The sequence below is a fragment of the Macaca thibetana genome, chromosome 3 (genome assembly GCF_024542745.1).
Source record: "Macaca thibetana thibetana isolate TM-01 chromosome 3, ASM2454274v1, whole genome shotgun sequence".
Lineage (NCBI taxonomy): Eukaryota > Metazoa > Chordata > Mammalia > Primates > Cercopithecidae > Macaca > Macaca thibetana.
In genome coordinates this window covers 94083861-94105838 of record NC_065580.1, presented here as the reverse complement: position 1 = coordinate 94105838, position 21978 = coordinate 94083861, and the positions used below count along the sequence as shown (strand labels likewise).

General features: G+C 41.1%; 1 protein-coding gene across 2 annotated transcripts in view; it reads right to left on the bottom strand.

The window, feature by feature from the left end:
* Positions 1 to 20306, bottom strand: part of CCDC126 (coiled-coil domain containing 126) — a 41122-nt gene extending 20816 nt beyond the window's left edge. The window contains exons 1-3 of one of the 2 annotated variants that reach the window (XM_050783150.1): positions 20020 to 20306; positions 19576 to 19660; positions 6270 to 6652 (exon numbers count right to left, since the gene is read on the bottom strand). In XM_050783150.1, coding sequence (XP_050639107.1) covers positions 6270 to 6507 — 238 coding nt within the window. In that variant the 5' untranslated portion in view covers positions 6508 to 6652; positions 19576 to 19660; positions 20020 to 20306. The remainder of the gene's footprint in view (positions 1 to 6269; positions 6653 to 19575; positions 19661 to 20019) is intronic. The other variant, XM_050783149.1, reaches the window with a different exon arrangement.
* Between the last annotated feature and the right edge of the window lie 1672 nt (positions 20307 to 21978).

The window sequence follows — 21978 nt, the reverse complement described above, 5'->3', positions numbered from 1 at the left end:
CTGCATCCACAAATTCAAACAATCATAGATTGAAAATAAAGTATTTATATCAAAAGTAATGCATAATTCTTTTCAGTGAGTTTTATGGGTCAATCTAGTGAATTGTCAAACATGAGGAGGTAATGGGAACCCACAAATTTGTAACCACTTGGTCAGAAGTGAAAGTGGCCTGTGAATACCCTAACTAGTGTCTGAAGTGAGGGCAGTCTTGTGGAGCACTGTGCCCTTACTGCAGGCCTAACGGCAGGTAGTTGGTATAAGAAGTCATCGTAAATATTAAGGATATACCCAAGGAAATGTCCCAGCCAGATCATCCTATAGTGAATACCACACAAAAGCTCAGCATTTGCCATCAACCTTTTAGTGTCTCATTTCTCAAATACAAAGAAAAACGATCACCAGATATACTTGGAAGAAACATAAAAACACTTCAGAAAAGCTACCATTGGTAACCTCAGAGATGTAACAAAAGACAGCTTTTTTTTTTTTTTTTCTGGAGACAGCGTCTCACTCTGCTCCCCAGACTAGAATGCAGTGGTGTAATCTCGGCTCACTGCAATCTCCATCTCCTGGATTCAAGTGATGCTCCTGCCTCAGTCTCCTGAGTAGCTGGGATTACAGGTGTCTGCCACCATGTCCAGCTAATTTTCATATTTTTAGTAGAGATGGGGTTTCACCATGTTGGCCAGGCTGGTCTCGAACTCCTAACCTCAAGTGATTTACCTGCCTAGCCTCCCAAAGTGCTAAGATTACAGGTGTGAGCCACCGCACCCAGCCCAAAATAAAGCTCTTAGAAATTAAAAATATTAGATGAGATGAAAAACTCCATAAAGATCTGGAAATTAAGCTAAGGAAATCATCTCAAAAAATGAAGTAAAAAGATAGAAATGGAAAGTATGATAAATAAGGGAAAACTGGAGGACAACAGTCCAGAGAGCCCAAAAGCTGAATAACAGAATGCCAGAAAGAGTGAATGAAAAACATAGAAATCAAATTAATAAATTAAGAAAATATCCCAGAATTGAATGACATAAATTGCAGGATGTCCTGCTGAGGGCCCAACACCCATACCCAGTCACATCATTGAGAAATTTTAGAATGGTGTGGGACAAAGACCTTACAAGTTTCCAAAAATTAAGTCACATAAAAAGGATAAAGAACAGCATCAGCTTCTCAAAAAGAACACTGGAACCTAGGGGGATAAGGAGTAAAACAGAACAGAGCAGAGCCTTTAAAATCTCAAGGAAAATTATTTCCAACTTAGGATTCTGTACCCAGCCAAACTTACAATGAAGCATGAGGGTTGAGGGAAAAAAGATCTTTTCAAGATATGTAAGAACTCAAAACTTTTACCTATCTGCATCTTTCTCAGGAACCTACCAGAAGATCTAGTCCCTTAAAATCAGGGGATAACCAATAAAGGGGAAGCTAAAAAATTCTAGAAAATAGGAGATCCAATATAATAGAGGAGTAAAATAAATCTACAAGATGATGACAAATTGTTATCTTAAAACAATTCACTGCTGCAATCCTATAGAGAGCAAACAGTCCAGGCCAGAGCTGACTGGAAGGCATCGGGAAAGACTTCTTCAATATACAGGAAGTGCTAAAAGGCCTAATGTGTCTGAATATGCTAGGAGAATATTTAAACAACTGTAGGGGGATGCCGTAGAAAACTAGGCAAAGAAGCAAAAATCAATACTTATTATACTCTAGGGTGAAAGTTTATAGGAAAGTAACCATAATGTAATAGAGAAATACATTGTTTTATTGCACTTCACTTTACAGATACTGTGTTTTTACAACTGAATGTTTGCAGCAACTCTGCATGGAGCAAGTCTATTGGTGCCATCTTTCTAACAGTATCTGCTCACTTTGCGTCTCTGTCACATTTTGGTAATTCTCATCATATTTCAGACTTTTTCATTCTTCTTGTATCTGCCATGGTGATCTGATCAGCAATTGCTGATGTTAACATTGGAACTGTTTTGAGACACCTTGAATTGTACCTATATAAGACAGCAGACTTAATTCATAAATGTTACCTGTGTTCTGACTGCTGCATCGACTGGTCTTTCCTCTGTCTCTCTCCCTCTCTTCAGGCCTCCCTATTCCCTTAGACATAACAATATTGAAATTAGGCCAATTAGTAACCCTACAATGGCTTCTGAGTGTTCAAGTGTAAGAAAGAGTCCCTTTTCTCTCACTTTAAAAGCCAGAAATGATTAAATTTAGTGAGGAAGCATGTTGAAAGCTGAGACAGGCTGAAAGCTAGGCCTTGTGCCAAACAGTGAAGCTGTGACTGCAAAGGAAAAGTTCTTGAAGAGAATTAAAAGTGCTACTCCAGGGAACACATGAATAATAAGAAAGAAAAACAGCTTTATTGCTGAAATGAAGCAAGTCTGAGTGGTCTGGATAAAACATCAAACCAGCCACAACATTCTCTTAAGCCAAAGCCTAATCCAGAGCAAGACCCTAACTCTCTTCCATTCTATGAAGGCTAAGAGAGGTTAGGAACCTGCAGAAGAAGAGTTGGAAGCTAGCAGAGGTTGCTTTTGAGGTTTAAGGAAAAAAGCCATCTCCGTAAGATTCAAGTGCAAGGCGAAGCAGCAAGTGCTAATGGAGAACCTGCAGCAAGTTATCTAGAAGACCTAGCTAAGATAATTGATGAAGGTGGCTGCGCTAAGCAACAAATTTTCACTGTAGACAAGATAGTCTTATATAGGAAGAAGATGCCATCTAGGATTTTCATAGCTAGCGAGGAGAAGTCAATGCCTGACTTCAAAGCTTCAAACGACAGGCTGACTTTCTTCTTAGGGGGTAATGCAGCTGGTGACTTACAGTTGAAACCAATGCTCATTTATCATGTTGAAAATCCTAGAGCACTTATGAATTATGCTAAATATATTCTGCCTGTGCTCTATAAATGGAACAACAAAGCCTGGGTGACAACATATGTTTACTGAATGAGTTACTGAACATTTTAAGCCCACTAAGACCTACTGTTGAGACCCACTGTTCAGAAAAAAATGATTCCTTTCAAAATATTACTGCTCCTTGACAATGTGCCCAGTCACCCAACAGCTCTGAAGAAGATGTACAAGGAGATTAATGTTTCCATGGCTGCTAACACAACATCCATTCTCCTGCCCATCGATAAAGGAGTCATTTGGACTTTTAAGTCTTATTATTTAAGAAATACATTTCATAAGGCCAGAGCTGATGGGTCTGGACAAAGTAAACTGAAAGCCTTCTGGAAAGGATTCACTATTCTAGATGCCATTAATAATATTTATGATTCATGAAAGGAGGTAAAACTGTCAACATTTACAAGAATGAATGAATGAATTAGAAGGTGATTCCAACACTCATGGATGACTTTGAGGGGTTCAAGACTTCAGTGGAGGAAGTAACTGCAGAATTAGAAGTGGAGTCTGAAAATGAGACTGAATTGCTGTAATCTCATGACAAGACTTGAACAGATGAGGAGCTGCTCTTATGGAAGAGGAAAGAAAGTAGTTTTTTGAGATGGAATCTACTGGTGAAGATGCTGTGGACACTGTTGAAATGACAACGAAGGATTTAGAATATTATGTAAAATTTATTGGTAAAGCAGCAGTAGGATTTGTGCGGATTGACTCCAGTTTTGAAAGAAGTTTTACTGCAGGTAAAATGCTATCAAATAATCCATGCTACAAAAAAAAAAAAAAATCTTTCATGAAAAGAAGAGTCCATCAATGTGGCAAACTTCAGTATTGTCTCATTTTATGAAATTGCCACAGCCACCCCAACCTTCAGCAACCACCACCCTGATCAGTCAGCAACCTTTGACATCAAGGCAAGATCCTCCACCAGCAAAAGGAGTATGACTTGCTGAAGGCTCAGATGATTGTTGGCATATTTTAGCAATAAAGCATTTTTAATTAAGGTATGTACATTGTTTTTTAAGACATAATGCTACTGCACACTTAAGAGATTACAGTATAGTATAAACTTAACTTTTATATGCACTGGGAAACCAAAAGAGCTGTGTGACTTGCTTATTGTGATATTCACTTTATTGTGTGGATTGGAACAGAATCCACAGTATCTCTGAGGTATGCATTTACATGGCTCAATAATGAATACCATCAACATGGCCATAATAGTACAAATACTGAATATTATTCTAAACAAAATTATGAAGGGAAAATGAAAGGACAAGAAGGATATGGATGTGACAACAGCCTGGGGGGTGGATGGAATGCATTATTAGGTGAGAAAGAAAGCTAAACTCTCACCTTGCATAGTGAGAAGTTAACAGATAACACCTAAAACTGAAAAATCTAAAAGTAGCTCATAGGGCATATTATTTAGATACAGAAATAATCACCAAAAAAAAAAATGAGATGAAAGAATTTAAAATGGGTGGCTCTAAAGAACAGGAAATTTGAGGACTTTTGTGAGTGGAAAAAACTGCCCTTTTTCATTACAGGAATCATAACATACTTTGATTATTTAAATACATGCATGTATCACTTTTTTTTGAGACAGCGTCTCATTCTGTCACCCAGGCTTAAGTGCAGTGGTGTGTGATCACGCCTCGCTGCAGCCTCAACCTCCCAAGCTCAAGCAGTTGTCCCACCTGAACCTTCCAAGTAGTTGGAACTACAAGTGTGCGCCACCACGTTCCTCTAACTTTTGTATTTTCTGTAGAGAAATGGTTTCACCATGTTGCCCAGGCTGGTCTGAAACTCCTGGACTCAAGCAATCCGCCTACCTCAGCCTCCCAAAATGCTGGGGTTACAGGTGTGAGCCACTGTGCCCAGCCATAACTTTTAATTAAACAAACAAAACTGAAATAGAGAAAATATCCTCACATTCATGTATATACATTGTTCCAGACAGAACCATACTATCTGTTCTCTCTCCTTTTTAAGTCTTAAAGGAAAGAAATAACATGTCATGAGAAGAAACTTAAAACACAGCAGGACCCAGTAATGTGGAAGGGAGAATAGCAATAAACAATACTGGAGATATATAGGCAAATCCTGCTTCTTAGGAAATAATAAATGCTATACAATTGATGGCTTATATTGGGATAATCAGGAAAATTTAAACATAAACTAGATATGATACTGGTATTATGTCCAAAGAGGTCATTTTTTAAGACATTTTTTTTAAGAGATGAGGTCTCACTGTCTTGCCTAGGCTGGAGTATAGTGGTGCAAACATGGCTCACTGTATCCTTGACCTCCTGGGCTCAAGCGATCCTCCCACCTCAGCCTCCTGACTAGCTAAGGCTAAAGGTGTGTATCACCACGCCTGGCTAATTTTTTTTTTCTTTGAGATGCAGTCTCACTCTGTTGCCCAAGCTAGAATTCAGTGGCACTATCTCGGCTCACTGCAACCTCTGCCTCTCTGGTTCAAGAGATTCTCCTGCCTCATCCTGCCTCAGTCTCCCGAGTAGCTGGAATTACAGGCACCCGCCACCATGCCTGGCTGATATTTTTTGTATTTTTAGTAGAGGTCTCACTATGTTGCCTAGGCTACTAGGCTAGTCTCAAACTCCTGGGCTCAAGCAATCTTCCCACCTTGGCCCCCCAAAGTACTGAGTACTGAGATTACAGGTGTGAGCCATCTATACCAGGCCAAGATACATTTTTGGTTTTTCTTGTTTTTTTTTTTTTTTTTTGAGACGGAGTCTCACTCTGCCACCCAGGCTGGAGTGTGGTGGAGCGATCTCAGCTCACTGCAACCTCCACCTCCCAGGTTCAAATGATTCTCCTGCCTCAACCTCCCAAGTAGCTGGGACTACAAGCACGTGCCACCATGCCTGGCTAATTTTTTTTTTTTTTTTTGTATTTTCAGCAGAGATGGGGTTTCACCATGTTAGCCAGGATGGTCTCGATTTCCCGACCTCGTGATACGTCCGCCTCGGTCTCCCAAAGTGCTGGGATTACAGGCGTGAGCCACCACGCCTGGCCTCCAAGATACATTTTTTTCAGCGATACATATCTAGCAGCGAAATGTCACAATTTCTATAAATACTCTTCAACACTTAGATAAAACAAATGTTGCCAAATGTTAATAACTGTTAAATCTGGATGATGAATATGTACATATTTATCATAGTATCTCTATTTTTCAGTATATTTGAAATTTTCATAATAAAAAGTAAAGAAAAAATTACTTTGCAAAGACCTATGCATGAAGTAATAAGTTCAATTTCCACAACCATCTTTAAACAGGGATCGGAGGAGACTAGAAATATTCTACAGTTATCTTACCATATCCTGCCATAGAAGCACCATTCTCGACATCCACTGTGTTCTTATTTTCCTCTGCTAGAGCTTTAACATATCTTTTGCTTAAGTCTAGTATTTGCTCACGTAACTTGACACTGCTTTGATGTCTTGGTTGTTGAAAAGTATAGTGCAGTAACATCAATCCCCAAATGAGTCCAAATACAAGCAACAGTAAACTCAATTTCTGGGACATATTTTTTCTTGAGATTGTAAAAAACATTTCTGAAGAAGCAAACAAACAGACTTGACTGAAAAGTGGTAACTTGAGACAAGCCACAAATCAAGACTTGAAAGAAAAAAGAAAAAAATCTCCTCAATATTGTATATTCTTCATCTTCAGAAAGGTTGTATCCACTCTATTAACTCTGTAAAATTAAGAAGAAAAACAGTATTAGTCTTAATCTGTATCAGTAACAGAACAGACAACTACAAAGAAAATATTCTATAATTTTTATTTGGAACTATACCATATATATTTGACAACTTTCTCCACCACTAAGTAAGCTTTCTAGTCTTTTACCAGTCTCACTTACGTATCTTTTCAAAGTTTAAACTAGAAACAAACGTCAATTCATTGAAAATACCTGAAAAAACCGCAACCATGGTCATAAAACTCTTCAAATGGTTTCTCATTTGTAACTAAAACCATGGACATTATAATGAGATATATAGGAGATCTCAGTCTATTCAAACATGTCACCAACCTAAATACCTAAAAGCTATTCTTCCTCAAAAAAAAAAAAAAAAGAAAAGAAAAAACATCAAAATGAAAGTGAGGAAGTAGGAAAGAAAAAGGATTGGAAAATCAAAATGCCTTTCTAAAAAGAATTCCCACAATATAAACAGAGTGTGCCAACATTTGAAAATGCCACTAGAAATTATTACTAATGGGAATAAGGTAACCTCAGGAAGCATCCAATCTAAGATGCAATCTAAGATAAAAAATAAGTTACAATTTCTAAGTTTATATCATACAAAAATATGCCAGACATAAAGAATGATGACTATTTAATGGCAGGTACTAAAACACTTAAGAGACCGGGGCAGTGGCTTACACCTGTAAGCCCAACACTTTGGGAGGCATAGGTGGGAGTATCCCTAGAGCCCAGGAGTTTGAGACCAGTCTGATCAACACAGGAAGACCTCATCTCTATACAAAAATTCTAAAAATTAGCCAGGCATGGTGGCTATAGTTCCAGCTACCCAGGAAGCTGGGACGGCAGGATTGCTTGAGCCTGAGAGGTCAAGGGTACAGTGAGCCACGATCATTCCACTGTACTATGGGTAACAGAGCAAGACCCTGTCTCAAAAACAAATAAACAAACAAACAGGTTGGAACATTTTTCTGTATTTCCAAATTTACAATTTCAGATTTCAAATGAGAAAGGTATGCATTTATGTAATTTAAGAAAAAATTAAAAGGTTATACTTCAGGTTTTTAAAACACAGAAAGGTGTTAACAATCACAGAATCTAGAAAAACCAGGAGAGTAAGAAAGGTGTGAATCACCAAAATGTCCAGTGAAAAAACTCTTTGACTACATCAAATGGAGCAAAATTCTTTAGGTAGAAATGTGTCTTGAGTCAGAACAGTGCATTTCACAAAGATATTTGACAGCTTACTGAAAACAATCCTTAAGAACTTTTTTTAAAATTTATTTATTTATTTATTTTTAAAGACAGGGTCTCGCTCTGTCACTCAGCCTGGAGTACAGTGGTGCAATCTCAGCTCACTGCAGCCTCCACCTCCCAGGCTCAAGTTATCCGCTGGCCTCAGCCTCCCAAGTAGCTGGGACCACAGGAACACGCCACCACACCTGGCTAATTTTTTTGTAGAGAAGGGCCTTTGCCATGTTGCCAGGCTGGTCTCAAACACCTGAGCTCAAGCTATCCACCTGCCTCAGCCTCCCAAAGTGCTGGGATCAGAGGCATAAGCCACAGCACTGGCGGGAACTTAGGTTATAGTTTAACTTAGTTTTTAGTTTAACTTTCCCAAAACAAACCCCCTTCCTGTCTGAGGACTAGACTACCTTTGCAGGACTAATAAATTAGCTACAAAATTAGAAATTGGCCAGGTGTGGTGGCTCACACCTGTAATCCCAGCACTTCGGGAGGCCGAGGTGGGTGGATCACCTGAGGTGAGGAGTTCAAGACCAGCCTGACCAAAATGGTGAAACCCTGTCTCTACTAAAAATACAAAATTAGCCGGACGTGGTGGCGCATGCCTGTAATCACAGCTACTCAGGAGGCTGAGGCAGAAGAATCGCTTGAACCCAGGAGGCCGAAGTTGCAGTGAGCTGAGACTGTATCATTGCACTTCAGCCTGGGCAACAAGAGTGAAACTCCATTTCAAAAAAAAAAGAAAAAATTAGAAATTAAGGTTTAGAAGTCACACAGCTGGAGGCTGCAAAATTCTGAACCTCCCCAAATTGTTCTTGGGGGTAATAACACTACTGTCAAACTGAAGATCAGTGCTTGAGATAGATGGATCAGCTGATACCGCCCAGATCAATGAACTGGCTCATCTGGTCTTGTGGCCCCCACCTAGGAAATGACTCAGTGCAAGAGGACAGCTTTGAAGAGTCATGATTCTATGATTTTGTCTCCAACCTGACCAATCAGCACTCCCCACTTTCTGACCCCCTACCTACCAAATTATCATTAAAAACTCCAATCCCTGAGTTTTCAGTGAGATGGGTTTGAGTAATAATAAAATTCTGGTTTCCCATACGGCTGGCTCTGTATGAATTAAACTCTTTCTCTATTGCAATTCCCACCTTGATAAATCGGTTCTGTCTAGGCATCAGGCAAGGAGAACCCATTAGAACCGCCATTAGGCAGTTATAACAGGATGGGCGGTCAGACACACTTCATTATACTTCCCTCCCTTGATAACTGCCATTATCATCATGCCATTAGGCATTATTCTCTAAGGGCTAAATTAGGGGTGTCCAATCTCTTGGCTTCCCTGGGCCACACTGGAAGAACTGTTCTGACCACACATAAAATACACTAACAGTAACGATAGCTGATGAGCTAAAAAAATTTAAAAATCACAAAAAAACTCACAGTGTTTTAATAAAGTTTATGAATATGTGTTGGGCCGCATTCAAAGCCGTCCCATGCGGCCCATGGGTCGCAGGTTGAACAAACTTGGACTAAACAGAAACCAGGCCTTTCAAAAGACTCCACCACTGATCTCAACCAACTGCCTGACTGCTGCCCCTCCATTCTGCAGTTTCAACAAAACAACCTACAAGCATTTCTTCCTGATAAGAGACCACCAGCCACAGAGTAGTTCTGGCCAGTCTACACAGGAAGAACAGTAAGGGTTTTCATGTCCTCCACTTTACCTTTTGACATCAGAGGGCTGAAAACTCCACTCCGGAATCATGCTAACGCCACAATTTTTTTATATGTAGGACCTAGGAAGGAGCATGAAGCTCAATTGTGCATGCACATGTTTCTCCTTTCATAAATATTCATGACGCCTTAACTTATTAAATATGTATATTCGGCCACTCTGCTCAGCATAAATTCCTGTTCCCTTTGTCCCTCTCTCCAAGTGTCTGTTTCTGGCTTCAGGCCGGAGGCTATGCTTCCCAGCCTGTCAGAATGATCACCCTGCAGGCTGCAACGCTTTATAAGAAATAAAGCTCTCCTTTCCAAATTTATGAACCTTGTCATTCTTCAGCTGACACCGTGAGGACCTTGAAGAGGAATGGGTGAGGGGGATTGAAAACAGGTGACCACTGCTGGAACCTGAGTCATTACCCCCAGGGTAGGCTAGGCCCTATATTTATAAGGCAAAAGTAGAAGTAAAGTGAAGAGGAAACAATTTCCACTGGTATTACTTTATTCTCCAGGGCCGATATGAATACACTCACTGTTCTATTCTCAGAGAACTGTCTGTGATTTCACATAAGAAAAAAAAAAAAAGGTAAGAAGTTTTGACTTCTTTAGCAATGGAAGGTAATTTACTTATGTACTTTTAATTTAGTGATTAGAAAGGAAAATGATTATTAGCCTCAATCCTTAGAAAAGAAAAAAAAGAAAGATTCAATGTCTCTTCTTTCTGTGCAATGTTCAAAACTGCAAACAACAGAGGAGCTTGCACTTTGAACCTCCCCAAGTTTTCTTTATGTTTCAAGTACTGATCCAGCCCCCAGAAGGCCACTGAGATAAGGACAGAGTCACTAACTGGAAACCTGATAGGCCAACACTGAGGCCAAGGGCTTATGGCTACCATCTGGCATAGTTTTTATTGGAGTACTTCCTCCATCAAAACAGTCTATAATCTAAAAACTTTTAAATCTTAATTTCTAAGCCACTATATTAATTTTCTATTAATCACTTAAAAAAAAAACAAAACTTGAAATTCACCAAATTAACAACTAGAGTTGTTTTTTGTTTTTTGCTTTTGAAACAGGGTCTCGCTGTATTGCCCAGACTAGCAGTATAGTAGCACAATCTCAGCTCACTGCAGCCTCGGCCTCCCGGCCTCAAGCAATCCTCCCACCTTTGCTTTCTGAATGGCCTGGGACTACAGGTGCACACCACCATGCCCAGCTAATTTTTGTATTTTTTTTTTAGAGGGGTCTCATTACATTGCCCAGTCTGGTCTCGAACTCCTGGCCTCACGTGATCCTCCTGCCTCAGTCTTTTCAAAGGGATGGCAGGTGTGAGCCACTGTGCCTGGCCTGGAGTTTTTAAGGCAAAAAATAAATCATCGTCACCATTCTTATTTTGGCCTAAGATAAACTCTTGAATATTTTTAAGATTCCCAGGAGAAAGCCAGGCACGGTGGCTCATGCCTGTAATCCCTGCACTTTAGGAGGCCGAGGCGGGCGGATCACGAGGTCGGAAGATCGAGACCATCCCGGCTAACATGGTGAAACCCTGTCTCTACTAAAAATACAAAAAAAAATTAGCTGGGTGTGGTGACAGGCGCCTGTAGTCCCAGCTACTCTGGAGGCTGAGGCAGGAAAATGGCATGAACCCGGGAGGCAGAGCTTGCAGTGAGCCGAGATAGCGAAACTGCACTCCAGCCTGGGCGACAGAGTGAGACTCTGCCTCAAAAAAAAAAAAAAAAAAAGATTCCCAGGAGAAAGTTCTCAACCAACTGCAGAAATCACAAAAGTAATTAGTCTATATGGCACAAAGGTAGAATAACTAAGGAGAGGGGACACACTTAAAATGAAGTATCAGTAAAGCACTAGACCTGAAGAAGGGCAACAGAGTGTGATCCAACTACCACCACCTCCAAGTGGATTCCTATAGCTGCTTGTCAAGTGGTTTGCCAGACTCCTCTCCAACCCTACTTCAATCCGTTCTTCTCAGAGCAATCAAATATTATTCCAAAAACAAAACTCATAATTTGAAGACATTTTGCCAATAAAAAAAATGCTCAACCTCATTAATCATAGGGAAATGTACATTAAAACCACTATGAAATACCACTTTACACCCATTAGGATAGCTATCATAAAAAAAAAAAAAAAAAAAAAAACCCAGAAAACAAGTGTTGGCAAGGATGTGAACAAACTTAAACTCTTCTGCTCTGCTGGTGGGCACATAAAATGGTGCGGCTGCTGGGGAAGACAGTATGGCATTTCCTCCAAAACTTAAACACAGGATTATCATACAATCTGTAACTGAACTTCTGGATATATACACAAAAGAAATGAAAGCAGGAACCCAAAGGGATATGTGTATGCCAACGTTCACTGCAGCATTATTCATAACAGCCGAAAGGTGGAAACAACCCAAGTGTCCATCAATAGATAAACAGATAAATAAAATGTGGCATCTACATACAATGGAATAGTATTCAGCCCTAAGGAAGTAAGATGTTCTGATACATGCTACAATGTGAAAGAAGAGAATAGAAAGTTATGATTTAATGGGTACAGAGTTTCAGATGGGGATGATGAAGTAGTTCTGGAGATGGATGGTAGTAATGGTTGCACAATGATGTGAATCTACTTAATGTCACTGAACTGTACACTTAAATGTTAAAATGATAAATTTTAGATTATGTATTTTTTACCACACACACACACACAAGCATATCACATTCTCCTGATTAAAAACCTTTCAACAGTTTCACACTGCACTTAAAATCTAACATGCAAACTCAGTCACAAATATATCTCCTCCAATCCAGCCAGTCTTCTCTCTGCTTCATACAACAGTAATAATTATATCTTACATTTATATGATATTTTTATTTACCCAGCATGTGTCTTTACATGTTTCCTGATATCCTCTCATTCAGTTAATAACAGTCAGCTCTCAGGGAGGCTACAAGCTTGAAAAAGTTTCTACTCAGAATTTGTGGACAACATGAAAATATCATTGGTATGAAGTCACTGGAGCATTACCTACTCCTAAAAGATGACATAACAGCATGTTGCTGATGAGAACAGTTCATCTTCCAAGTAGTCTGAAAGGAGACGAGGTAGAATATCTGTTTAAATCTTACCTCAGATAGGAGGATTTCAAAACCTCCTTACCTTATTCTACCCCACACTGATCTTCTAACTCCCACAGCATGTTACTTCATACCAATTAATTTGATACATCACATCATCCAAGCATGTGTGTAAGCCGTGTCTCCTTGTTTAAGTCCCAGGTCCCTTATGGGCAAGAACAACAAGCCTTACACTGCTGCCACATCCCCTACAGAGCCTTGTGAACAATCAGCCATCACTGAAAAATGCCTTATGTTTACTTTAAAACACATCCCTGAACCTAACCCCACCTTCTCCCATGCAGCAATGTGATCTCCCTGCAATGAGTTTTGGGGTAGAGGAACAGAGGATAGAAATTTGGGGGTAAAGTATCTTCAATTATCCTTTTCTAGACTGGAAGAACCTGAGAAGAAACCTAATCCATTTCCCTTGCATTTCAGATGAAGAAACTGAAGCCCAGATATGTTAAGTGTCTTGCCTAAAAATGAAACAATCAGTTAATGGCAGAAATCCTACTGGTCCAGAATACAGGTCCTGACTCACTGTCTAGGGTTTTCTCTACACCACACTACCTTCCTTACTTCCACTAGAAAGACTGTGTTTGTAAATACAGAATAAATTGTATTAAACGAAGCTTTGTTCTTTTTTGCTTTAAAAGAATGTAACCAGAAAATAGTAACGGCAGTTTAGGACAATGATCCTGAAGATGCCTAATTGGAACTATTCACTAAATTATTAACCTGGCTCTTAAAGTTTCAAATAAACTGTATTCACATAAATCCTACTATTATAAAGTTGCTACAAGAAGGATTTCGGAAGTCTTATATGCTAGTTTTTATACAGGCAAAAAACTAGAAGATAAAAACATATGAAGTAAAACAAAGATAAATACAAAGTCTTCTAAAGGTAGAGACCTCCACCATGATCAGCAAACATAGCGATAACACATTTCCAGAAAAAAAGAACTGGAGGTGGAGGGTGGAGGCAGTGCATAAAGGCCCAGGCTCAAAACACAACCTTTACTACATGCAGTTCCACTTAAGCCATGAAATAACTTGGTTTACTCATTCATTTGTTCACTAATTCATTCACAATAGCAAAGCACCTACCATGTGCCAGGAACCAGAGATGTGAAAGGTAAAGCAAGATATGAAAGACAGGATTCCTGTTTTTCTGGACACTATTTTAATAGGAATGGGACAACAAACAACTTATCTCAGCTTGTGATAAACTGCTATGAAGGAAAAATAAGGGTGATGTTTCTTGCAACATCTACCTGAGGTGTGAGGTCAAGGAATAATGAGGGGGTAATATCTGATTTGAGAAAGAAGAGGAAGTACAAAGTCTGGTTCCAATTTCCTTCCAATAAAACTTTAGAATTCTTCTTTTACCAGAATCTTGGGAGCAGGCAACAAATTCCTTATTTCTATTTTCCTCAATACAAACAAATGAGAATGAGAGGGCTCCCAAAGCACAGCATGAAATGGCCTGGTCTGGAGAAATCATACAAAGTGAACAGAAGGAAACCCGCAAGCAAAGAAAGCTTTGTGTTCCCCTGTCTTATGAAAATGGCAGTTCCACTGTTGGTAATATACAGGAATAGTAATGATCTGATATGGTGGTGTTTACAAAGAAAAATATATTCTTATTGGTGTTCTCTAACCTGAAAGGGGCAGTGGCAAGATCAGGTATGAAATAAGGTCTAGGTAGCAATCTGTCTGTGCATTTACTTAAAACTCATATTAAGCATTTTAAATATAATTTTTCAAACTCCAAAATATTCCCTGTTAAGAAACACAAAAGTAGAGAAACAAACATGGATAAATTTTTTTTCTAAATTTTTATATTTATTACAGGCATTAACATGTCTACTCCACTTTACAAGATCTTTAGAGAAAAGTGCTGTTCAAAGCTCTATTATGCCACTTGCCAAACAGCACACTATGTAAACAGCCAAATATTTAAGCCACTTTTCAGTAGTTTCTCCCTGGCCAGAGACATAAAGATATATACTTGTCTTTAGTCCAACTTTATTTCCAGAGAAAAGTAAAACAGGCTGGGCATGGTGGTTCACACTTGTAATTCCAGCACTTTACAAGGTTGAGGTAGGAGGACTTCTTGAAGTCAGAAGTACAAGAAGACCATCCTGGGCAACACTGCAAGATGCAGTCACTATAAAAAAAAAATTAAAAATTAGCCGGGCATGGTGGTGCGCACCTGTAGTCCCGGCTACTCTGGAGAGTGAGGCAGGAGGACCACTCAAGCCCAGGAGTACCAGGTTTCAATGAGCTATGGGTGACAGAGTGAGACTCTATCTCAAAATTTAATTAATTAATTAAATCAAACAAAAAATCAGCAAATATTTAAACTAGAACACCTTCATTATAAAGATAAGAAAAATGAAGCACAAAGAGAATTAATGACTACTCAAAGTCAACCATACAGAGAAACATTAGGCATCCAAACTCTCAGCCCGGGACTCCACCGTTTTTCAAAAGCAGGGAACAAAATCAAGAGTTTGCAACAAGCACTTTTTCAAAACACAAGATAAAATAGAAATCATCAGAGTAGACTGTACACACCAATTTTGTTTTGTGAAATTTCCAGTTTATTTTTACGTATACAGACACATGCATGCATACACAGTTGTTGCCGTTTGAGACAGGGTTTGGCTCTGTTGCCCAGGCTCTAGAATGCAGTGGCCATAGCTCACTGAGCCTTGATCTCCCAGACTCAAGAGGTCCTCCACCCTTGCCTCAGCCTCCTAAGCAGCTGGGACTACAGGTGTGTGCCACCACGTTTGACAAACTTTATTTTTAGCAGGGACAAGGTCTCACTATGTTGCCCAGGCTGGTCTCAAACTCCTGAGCTCAGGCGATCTTCCTGCCTCACCTTCCCAAAGTGCTGGGATTACAGGCATGAGCCACTGAGTCCAGCCTATGCAGACACAGTGTCTGCACGTTATACACGCATGGAGTCTTTTTTTTTTTAATTATTGAGACGAGATCTACCTATGTCGCCCAGGCCAGTCTCAAACTCCTGGGCCCACGTGATTCTCCCACCTCAACCTCCCTAGTAGCTAGGACTGACTACAGGCGCATACCACCATACCCAGCCATCTATGGAGTCTTGATATAAAAAGATCTCTTACTATGGATTGTAACAAAAAAGTTAAAAAAAATACTGCATTTCACACTCCCTGTCATCTGTCATGAAGTACTTCCTTTTATTTTAAGCAAACATAGCAACAGCAACATTAAAAAGACAAATAGATGGCTAATCCTACCTTATAATCTCTCATTCAAATCTCATTTTTGCATCTATTCAGTGCTCTACATTTTGTGCCATTATAACTATAGCTAAAGTAACTATCAACAGCAATAGCAACTAGCAGATAGAGAAGCTTTCACTCAGCCAAAGGTACTAGAAGAACTACTGCCTATTAGTCTCCAAAGGAATTTCAGCTAAAGAGGCATAGATTTACTACAAAAAGACACAGTATGTTCACCACAGCTCAGAGGTTCAAACAGTTCTCTCCAAAAACAAACCAAAAAAAAGTCCTCCACAGACTTGACCCCGGAATGTAATTTCAGGGGAAAAGGAGCATTCCTAAAATATTTTCTCTATGTAATACTCCCTGAGGTTAATATTGTTTGGGGGGTGGGGGGATTAACACAGAACACAGCCCCATTCACTCCATAATAAGGTCTAAGATTTAAAATGCACTGCCTTGAGAGAAGCTACACTAACATTCCAGCTAAGATACGGAAATGAGTGTCAAGACATCAGATCATTTTTAGATGGCACATTTGGGAGACGGAAGAGAAGACAACAGCACTGAATATTACAAAAACAGATAAAAGAAAAATGGTACAGTGAGGCAGGGATAAAAACAGAAAATGTTAAGGCAAAAAGAAAACTAAGCATTACGCTACAGTAAAAGTTTAATCTAAAATATGGCCTGGTATAGTGGCTCATGCCTGTAATCTCAACACCTTGGGAGGCTGAGGAGGGCGGATCACTTGAGGTCAGGCGTTCAAGACCAGCCTGGTCAACATGGTGAAATCCTATCACTACTAAAAATACAAAAAATTAGACAGGCATGGTGTTGCATGCCTGTAAACTCAGTTACTTGGGTGGCTGAGGCACAAGAATCACTTGAACCCGGGAGGTGGAAGTTGCAGTGTGCCAAGATCGCACCACTGCACTCCAAGCTGGGTGACAGAGCAAGGCTGTCTCAAACTAAACTAACTAAACTAAAATGTACAATAAAATAAACTATGCAGGCTGGGCTCCATGGCTCACACCTGTAATCCCACCATTTGGGAAGCCGACACAGGCAGATCACTTGAGGTCAGAAGTTCAAGACCAGCCTGGCCAACATGGTAAGACCCTGTCTCTACTAAAACTACAAAGATTAGCTGGGCATGAGGTACAAGAATTGCTTGAACCCAATATAGGCAGAGGTTGCAGTGAGCCAGCACCACTGCACTCCAGCCTGGGTGACGGAGCAAGACTCTGTCTCAAAAAAAAAAAAACAAAAACCCTATACATATACATATACATAGACACACACTGTGCAGCACCAGATACTTTAATCACAGAGCTTGACCTGTCACAGCCTTGGCCAATCATGTTTTGTGCCACATGACCCCACCTCCTGTTCCACAGCCAACTAGGCTAGAATCTCTGGCCTCAAACAAAGAGGCCCCAGGGAAAACCAGGCAGTTGGCAGAAGGAGCTGAAGGAGAAGTCATGAAAATAATAAAGTTGGGTGAGGGGATTGACAGGTAAAGTCATGAAGAATCAGGCACAACAGGTATAGAGGCTATGAGCAAAAGATACAGAGTAGGGAGAAAGAGAACAAAGCATGTCAAAAATGCAGAGAAACTGTGCAGCTCAAGACAGAGTGAAAACTGGCCAGTAGAGATTCTGATTTCTGGCAGCTTTCTTGTTGTCTCATATGTATTCCCTCCTTCAAGGTAGTTTGAAAGAATTATATGACCTGAAGCAGGAAGAAACACTAAGAACACAAATGACTAAAAGGGTTTACACCAATTTTGTTTACGCATTTTAAAAAACCTCCAAAAACCTTTATCATTGAAAGTCTGAGCTAGAAAAGTCCTTGGAATCAGACCAATTCACTATTTTAGAGATGAGGAAATTGAGGACCACAAAGTAATCTAAGGTTTCACAGATAGTGACAGAGCAAGGACAACACTAAGGACTCCTATTTCCATAGCCATTACTGTCTGTCCTACACTGCACTAAATAACACCAACATAGAAACATTTTCCTCAAAATAAGTATTTTCGCAACACGTTTTAGAGTGAGTCAGAAATTTTATGTGCATGTGCCTTTTTCCACAGTTTAAGTAAGTTTTCCACAGTTTAAATAAGTTTTCCACTTATTTATTCTCTGGCTCTCTGTTATGCTTATAAAATACATCCTTAGATTTCTCCTTTTCTTCCTCACATATATTTTAAAAATTAATCTGTCACTAAAGAAATAACACCAGCAATTCATCAGGCCCACTGGCTTTTTCCCCCTACAACTGCGTGTTTTAAAACAGCACTTACTCAGGATTGTTATTGCACATATTGTGTAATAGTGTTTGAACTCAAAGTAGTACAGAGCAGACATTTTAAGTGAAAAATAAACTTCAATTAAGGATCATAGAGATTTCCTTGAAGAAAAATTCATAACCAACGTCAGTAAAATTCAGGAGAAAATAGTGCAAGAACTGAAACTGAAAAGGGACCAATGTGAAATTATCAAGTCATTCCTGACGGAATTTATTGCAGTCACTCAGGGTGTCTTGTGAACAAAAACTACAACTTGTAAAAAAACACAAATCCCAAACTGGGGAAATTATTAATCAGTGAGAAGATGCAGACAGAAGTAGAAAAAAGTTGACCCAAGGTAAACATGGTGAAGCCCAGAGGCAGGACTGTAGAATACCTGGATGCCTACTCTGATGAAACAAACACTTAAGCGCCTCTAAGGATCCCCAAAGGACACAACTGACAGGGAGGGGAGAGGTGAATAAATACTTGCATCTCTAAAGCTGATCCACAGAAAAGCAGAGTCATCAATTTCCTAAGAACAGTCTCAGCCATCTCAAAACAGCAGAAATGAGGAAGACGGCATATGTTAACGAATCTTTTCGTTAGGTTTAAGATAAAGTGAAGAACACAAAACCCAGGTATTAATGACTAAAAAAAGAGAAGCGCCGGAAGCGGTGGCTCACGCCTGTAATCCCAGCACTTTGGGAGGCCGCCCTGAGGCGGTCAGATCACAAGGTCAGGAGACCGAGACCATCTTAGCGAACACGGTGAAACCCCGTCTCTACTAAACATTAGCCGGGAGTGGTGGTGGGCGCCTGTAGTCCCAGCTTCTCGGGAGGCTGAGGCAGGAGAATGGCGTGAACCCGGGAGGCGGAGCTTGCAGTGAGCTCTTGCAGAGAGAGACTCCGTCTCAAAAAAAAAAAAAAGAAAGAAAGAAAGAAAAGAAAAGCACAAAACTCAAGTCCAGAGGCCACTTCGGTCACTTCAGTCATAGCTAATAAAGTATCACAAAGGATCTTTTCATCAAATGAAGTACTAATGACGTTATAGGTCTATATTCTTAATTCTAACAACGTAAACGTGTGTGTTTTGATGGATGAGAAAACTCAGGCTTAGAGCCTTTAAGTAACCAAGATCACCAAGGCAGGCAGTGAGAGAAACCCAGGCAGGATTCGAACCCTCGCTGGCTGAGCCATTCTCATTACCGCCACAGTCAACAATCAACACGGCAGTTTAAGTTCATCCTTACCAGTCACCCAGGAGATGAGTTTTGAAGAGGGAGTTTAAAAGGGGCATCTGACTTTCTCTCTCTCCCAAAGTAGAAGAGAACTGAGCTGTCAAAAACAGAAAAAGAAGTGAGTGCGGTGCCGCCTGGACTCTCCATCCCGCAGCTCCGGACCGAGCCCGCCCCGCTCGACTCGCGCAGCCCCAGCCACGCTCGGTTCCCCGTCCGGGCCAAGGGACCGCGGCTGTCAGACGCGGAGGGGCAGAGGCACGGCCCAAAGAAAGGGACAAAGAGCCTTGCCGGCCGCGGCCGGAGGCTGCCGGCCCGTTCCTAAGCCGGGTTTCCGCGGCAGCGGCCCTAGCTGGGCGGGGACCGGGGACGGGGGCGCGGCGGGGGAGGAGCGGCCGCCGAGGCGGAGGGGCTGCGCTAGAGGTGCGGGCCCGGCTGGCAGACTCGCCCCCTACTCACTACCTTGCCGCGGACTTCCCGTCACGGTCGCCGCCGTCACGGAGCTTCTGAGCCGGGGCGACGCAGCGAGAGCTGATAAGCGGGCGTCAGATGCGTCCCGCACTGGCGAAGCAGCCTCCAGATCGGGCTGGAGAAAGGCCGGGGGGTGGGAGTCGGGACGAGGTTTGTTCCTAGCTTGTGGAGATTTTACTCCGCTCGTCCCTCGCACTCGGCTTCCGCTCCGCCTCCCGGCCGGCCCTTCCCGCACTCGGGGGCCAGCCGCCCACAGCGCGCAGCATTGTGGGGGATGTAGTCTTAGAATGAGGAAGCGGCGACACGTGCTTCCAGCCGCCCTGCACCTACCCTGGATCAGAACGACGCCGTTGCGCGGCAACCAGAGAGGGGCGGCGGGCTCTTCTGTGTTGGAAGATGAGCCCGCCAGAGGCATACCTTCGGCCTTAACTCGCTGCAGGCTCTGGAAGAAGGGTTCTGGCATCTTGTTCCCGACCCTCCAGTGAGAAACCAACCTCCCAATACTGTTGACCTGAGGCTGGAAAAGCTTAATGATGATTAAGTGTGCTACAGATGAGAATACCCATCATTGCAGCCGAAAGTCCTTAGCCAGTGGAGTGAGGCAAGAAAAATGAAAGGATTGAAGATTAAATAGGAAGAAACAAAATTATTTTTTCATAGATGATATAATTATGTACGTGGAGGCCGGGCGCCGTTGGCTCATGCCTGTAATCCCAGCACTTTGAGAGGCCAAGATGGGAGGATCACCTGAGGACGGGAATTCGAGACCAGCCTGGCCAACATGGTGAAACCCCGTCTCTACTACAGATACGAACTTAGCCGGGCGAGGTGGCGGACGCCTGTAATTCCAGCCTCCCGGGGGGCTGAGGTGGGAGAATTGCTTGAACCCAGGAGGCGGATGTTGCAGTGAGCTAATATCGCACCACTACACTCCAGCCTAGACGACAAGAGCAGAACTCCGTCTCAAAAAAAACAAAAAAAATTATGTTTATGGCACTTCAAAACAATCTGCAGATAAACTTAACAATAAAAGAGTTTAACAAGGTTAATAGATACAAAAATCATATTTTTAAAAATCAATATTTATTTATATATGCCAGTAAAAAAGATAATTTTTTTAAAGATACCATTTACAGCAGCTCCAAACAAATATCAAGTACCTAGGGATAAATCGATCAAAGAAATGCAAAACCTGCCTGAAAAAAACATTGAAAGACCCTGAAGAAGACCTAAATAAAGATATAACATGTTCATAGATTGGAAGAGTCAATACTGAAGAACGCCAGTCTCTCCAAACCTACCTACAGAGCCAGTGCAATTCCCAACAAAATCTCAATAAATGTCTATGTATGTGTGAGAAACTTGACAAGCTAATTTAAAATGCTATGGAAGAGCAAAGACAAGCATTCATGAAGAAGAGGAGGAAAAAAAAAAAAAAAAGAGGAGAAGGAGTGGGAGGAGGATAACTTGTGCTACCAGATAACAAGTTTTATTATAGAGTAGGCATGGTGGCCCATGTCTATAATCCCAGCACTTTGGGAGGCTGAGGCAAGTGGATTGCTTGAGGCTGGAGTTCAAGACCAGCCTGGGCAACATGGCAAAACCCCATCTCTACCCCCACAAAAAAAAAAAAAAAAAAAGTCAGTTGTGGTGGCATGCACCTATGGTCCCAGCTACTCAGGAGGATCACTTTGAGGCCAGGAGGTAGAGGCTGCAGTGAGCCATAATTGTGCCACTGCACTCGGGCAACAGCAAGACTCTTCCTCAAAAACAAAACAAAACAAAAACAAGCTTTATTTTAAAGCTGTCAATCTAAATAGTAGGACCTCTAAAAGAAAAAGACATTCATTTGAGAATAGGGCGTTACAATGGGAATACACATGCCACAGTAAACTCTGTGTGTATTCAGGGAGGTAAAGGAAGACAAAGAAAAAATAAGAAAGATTA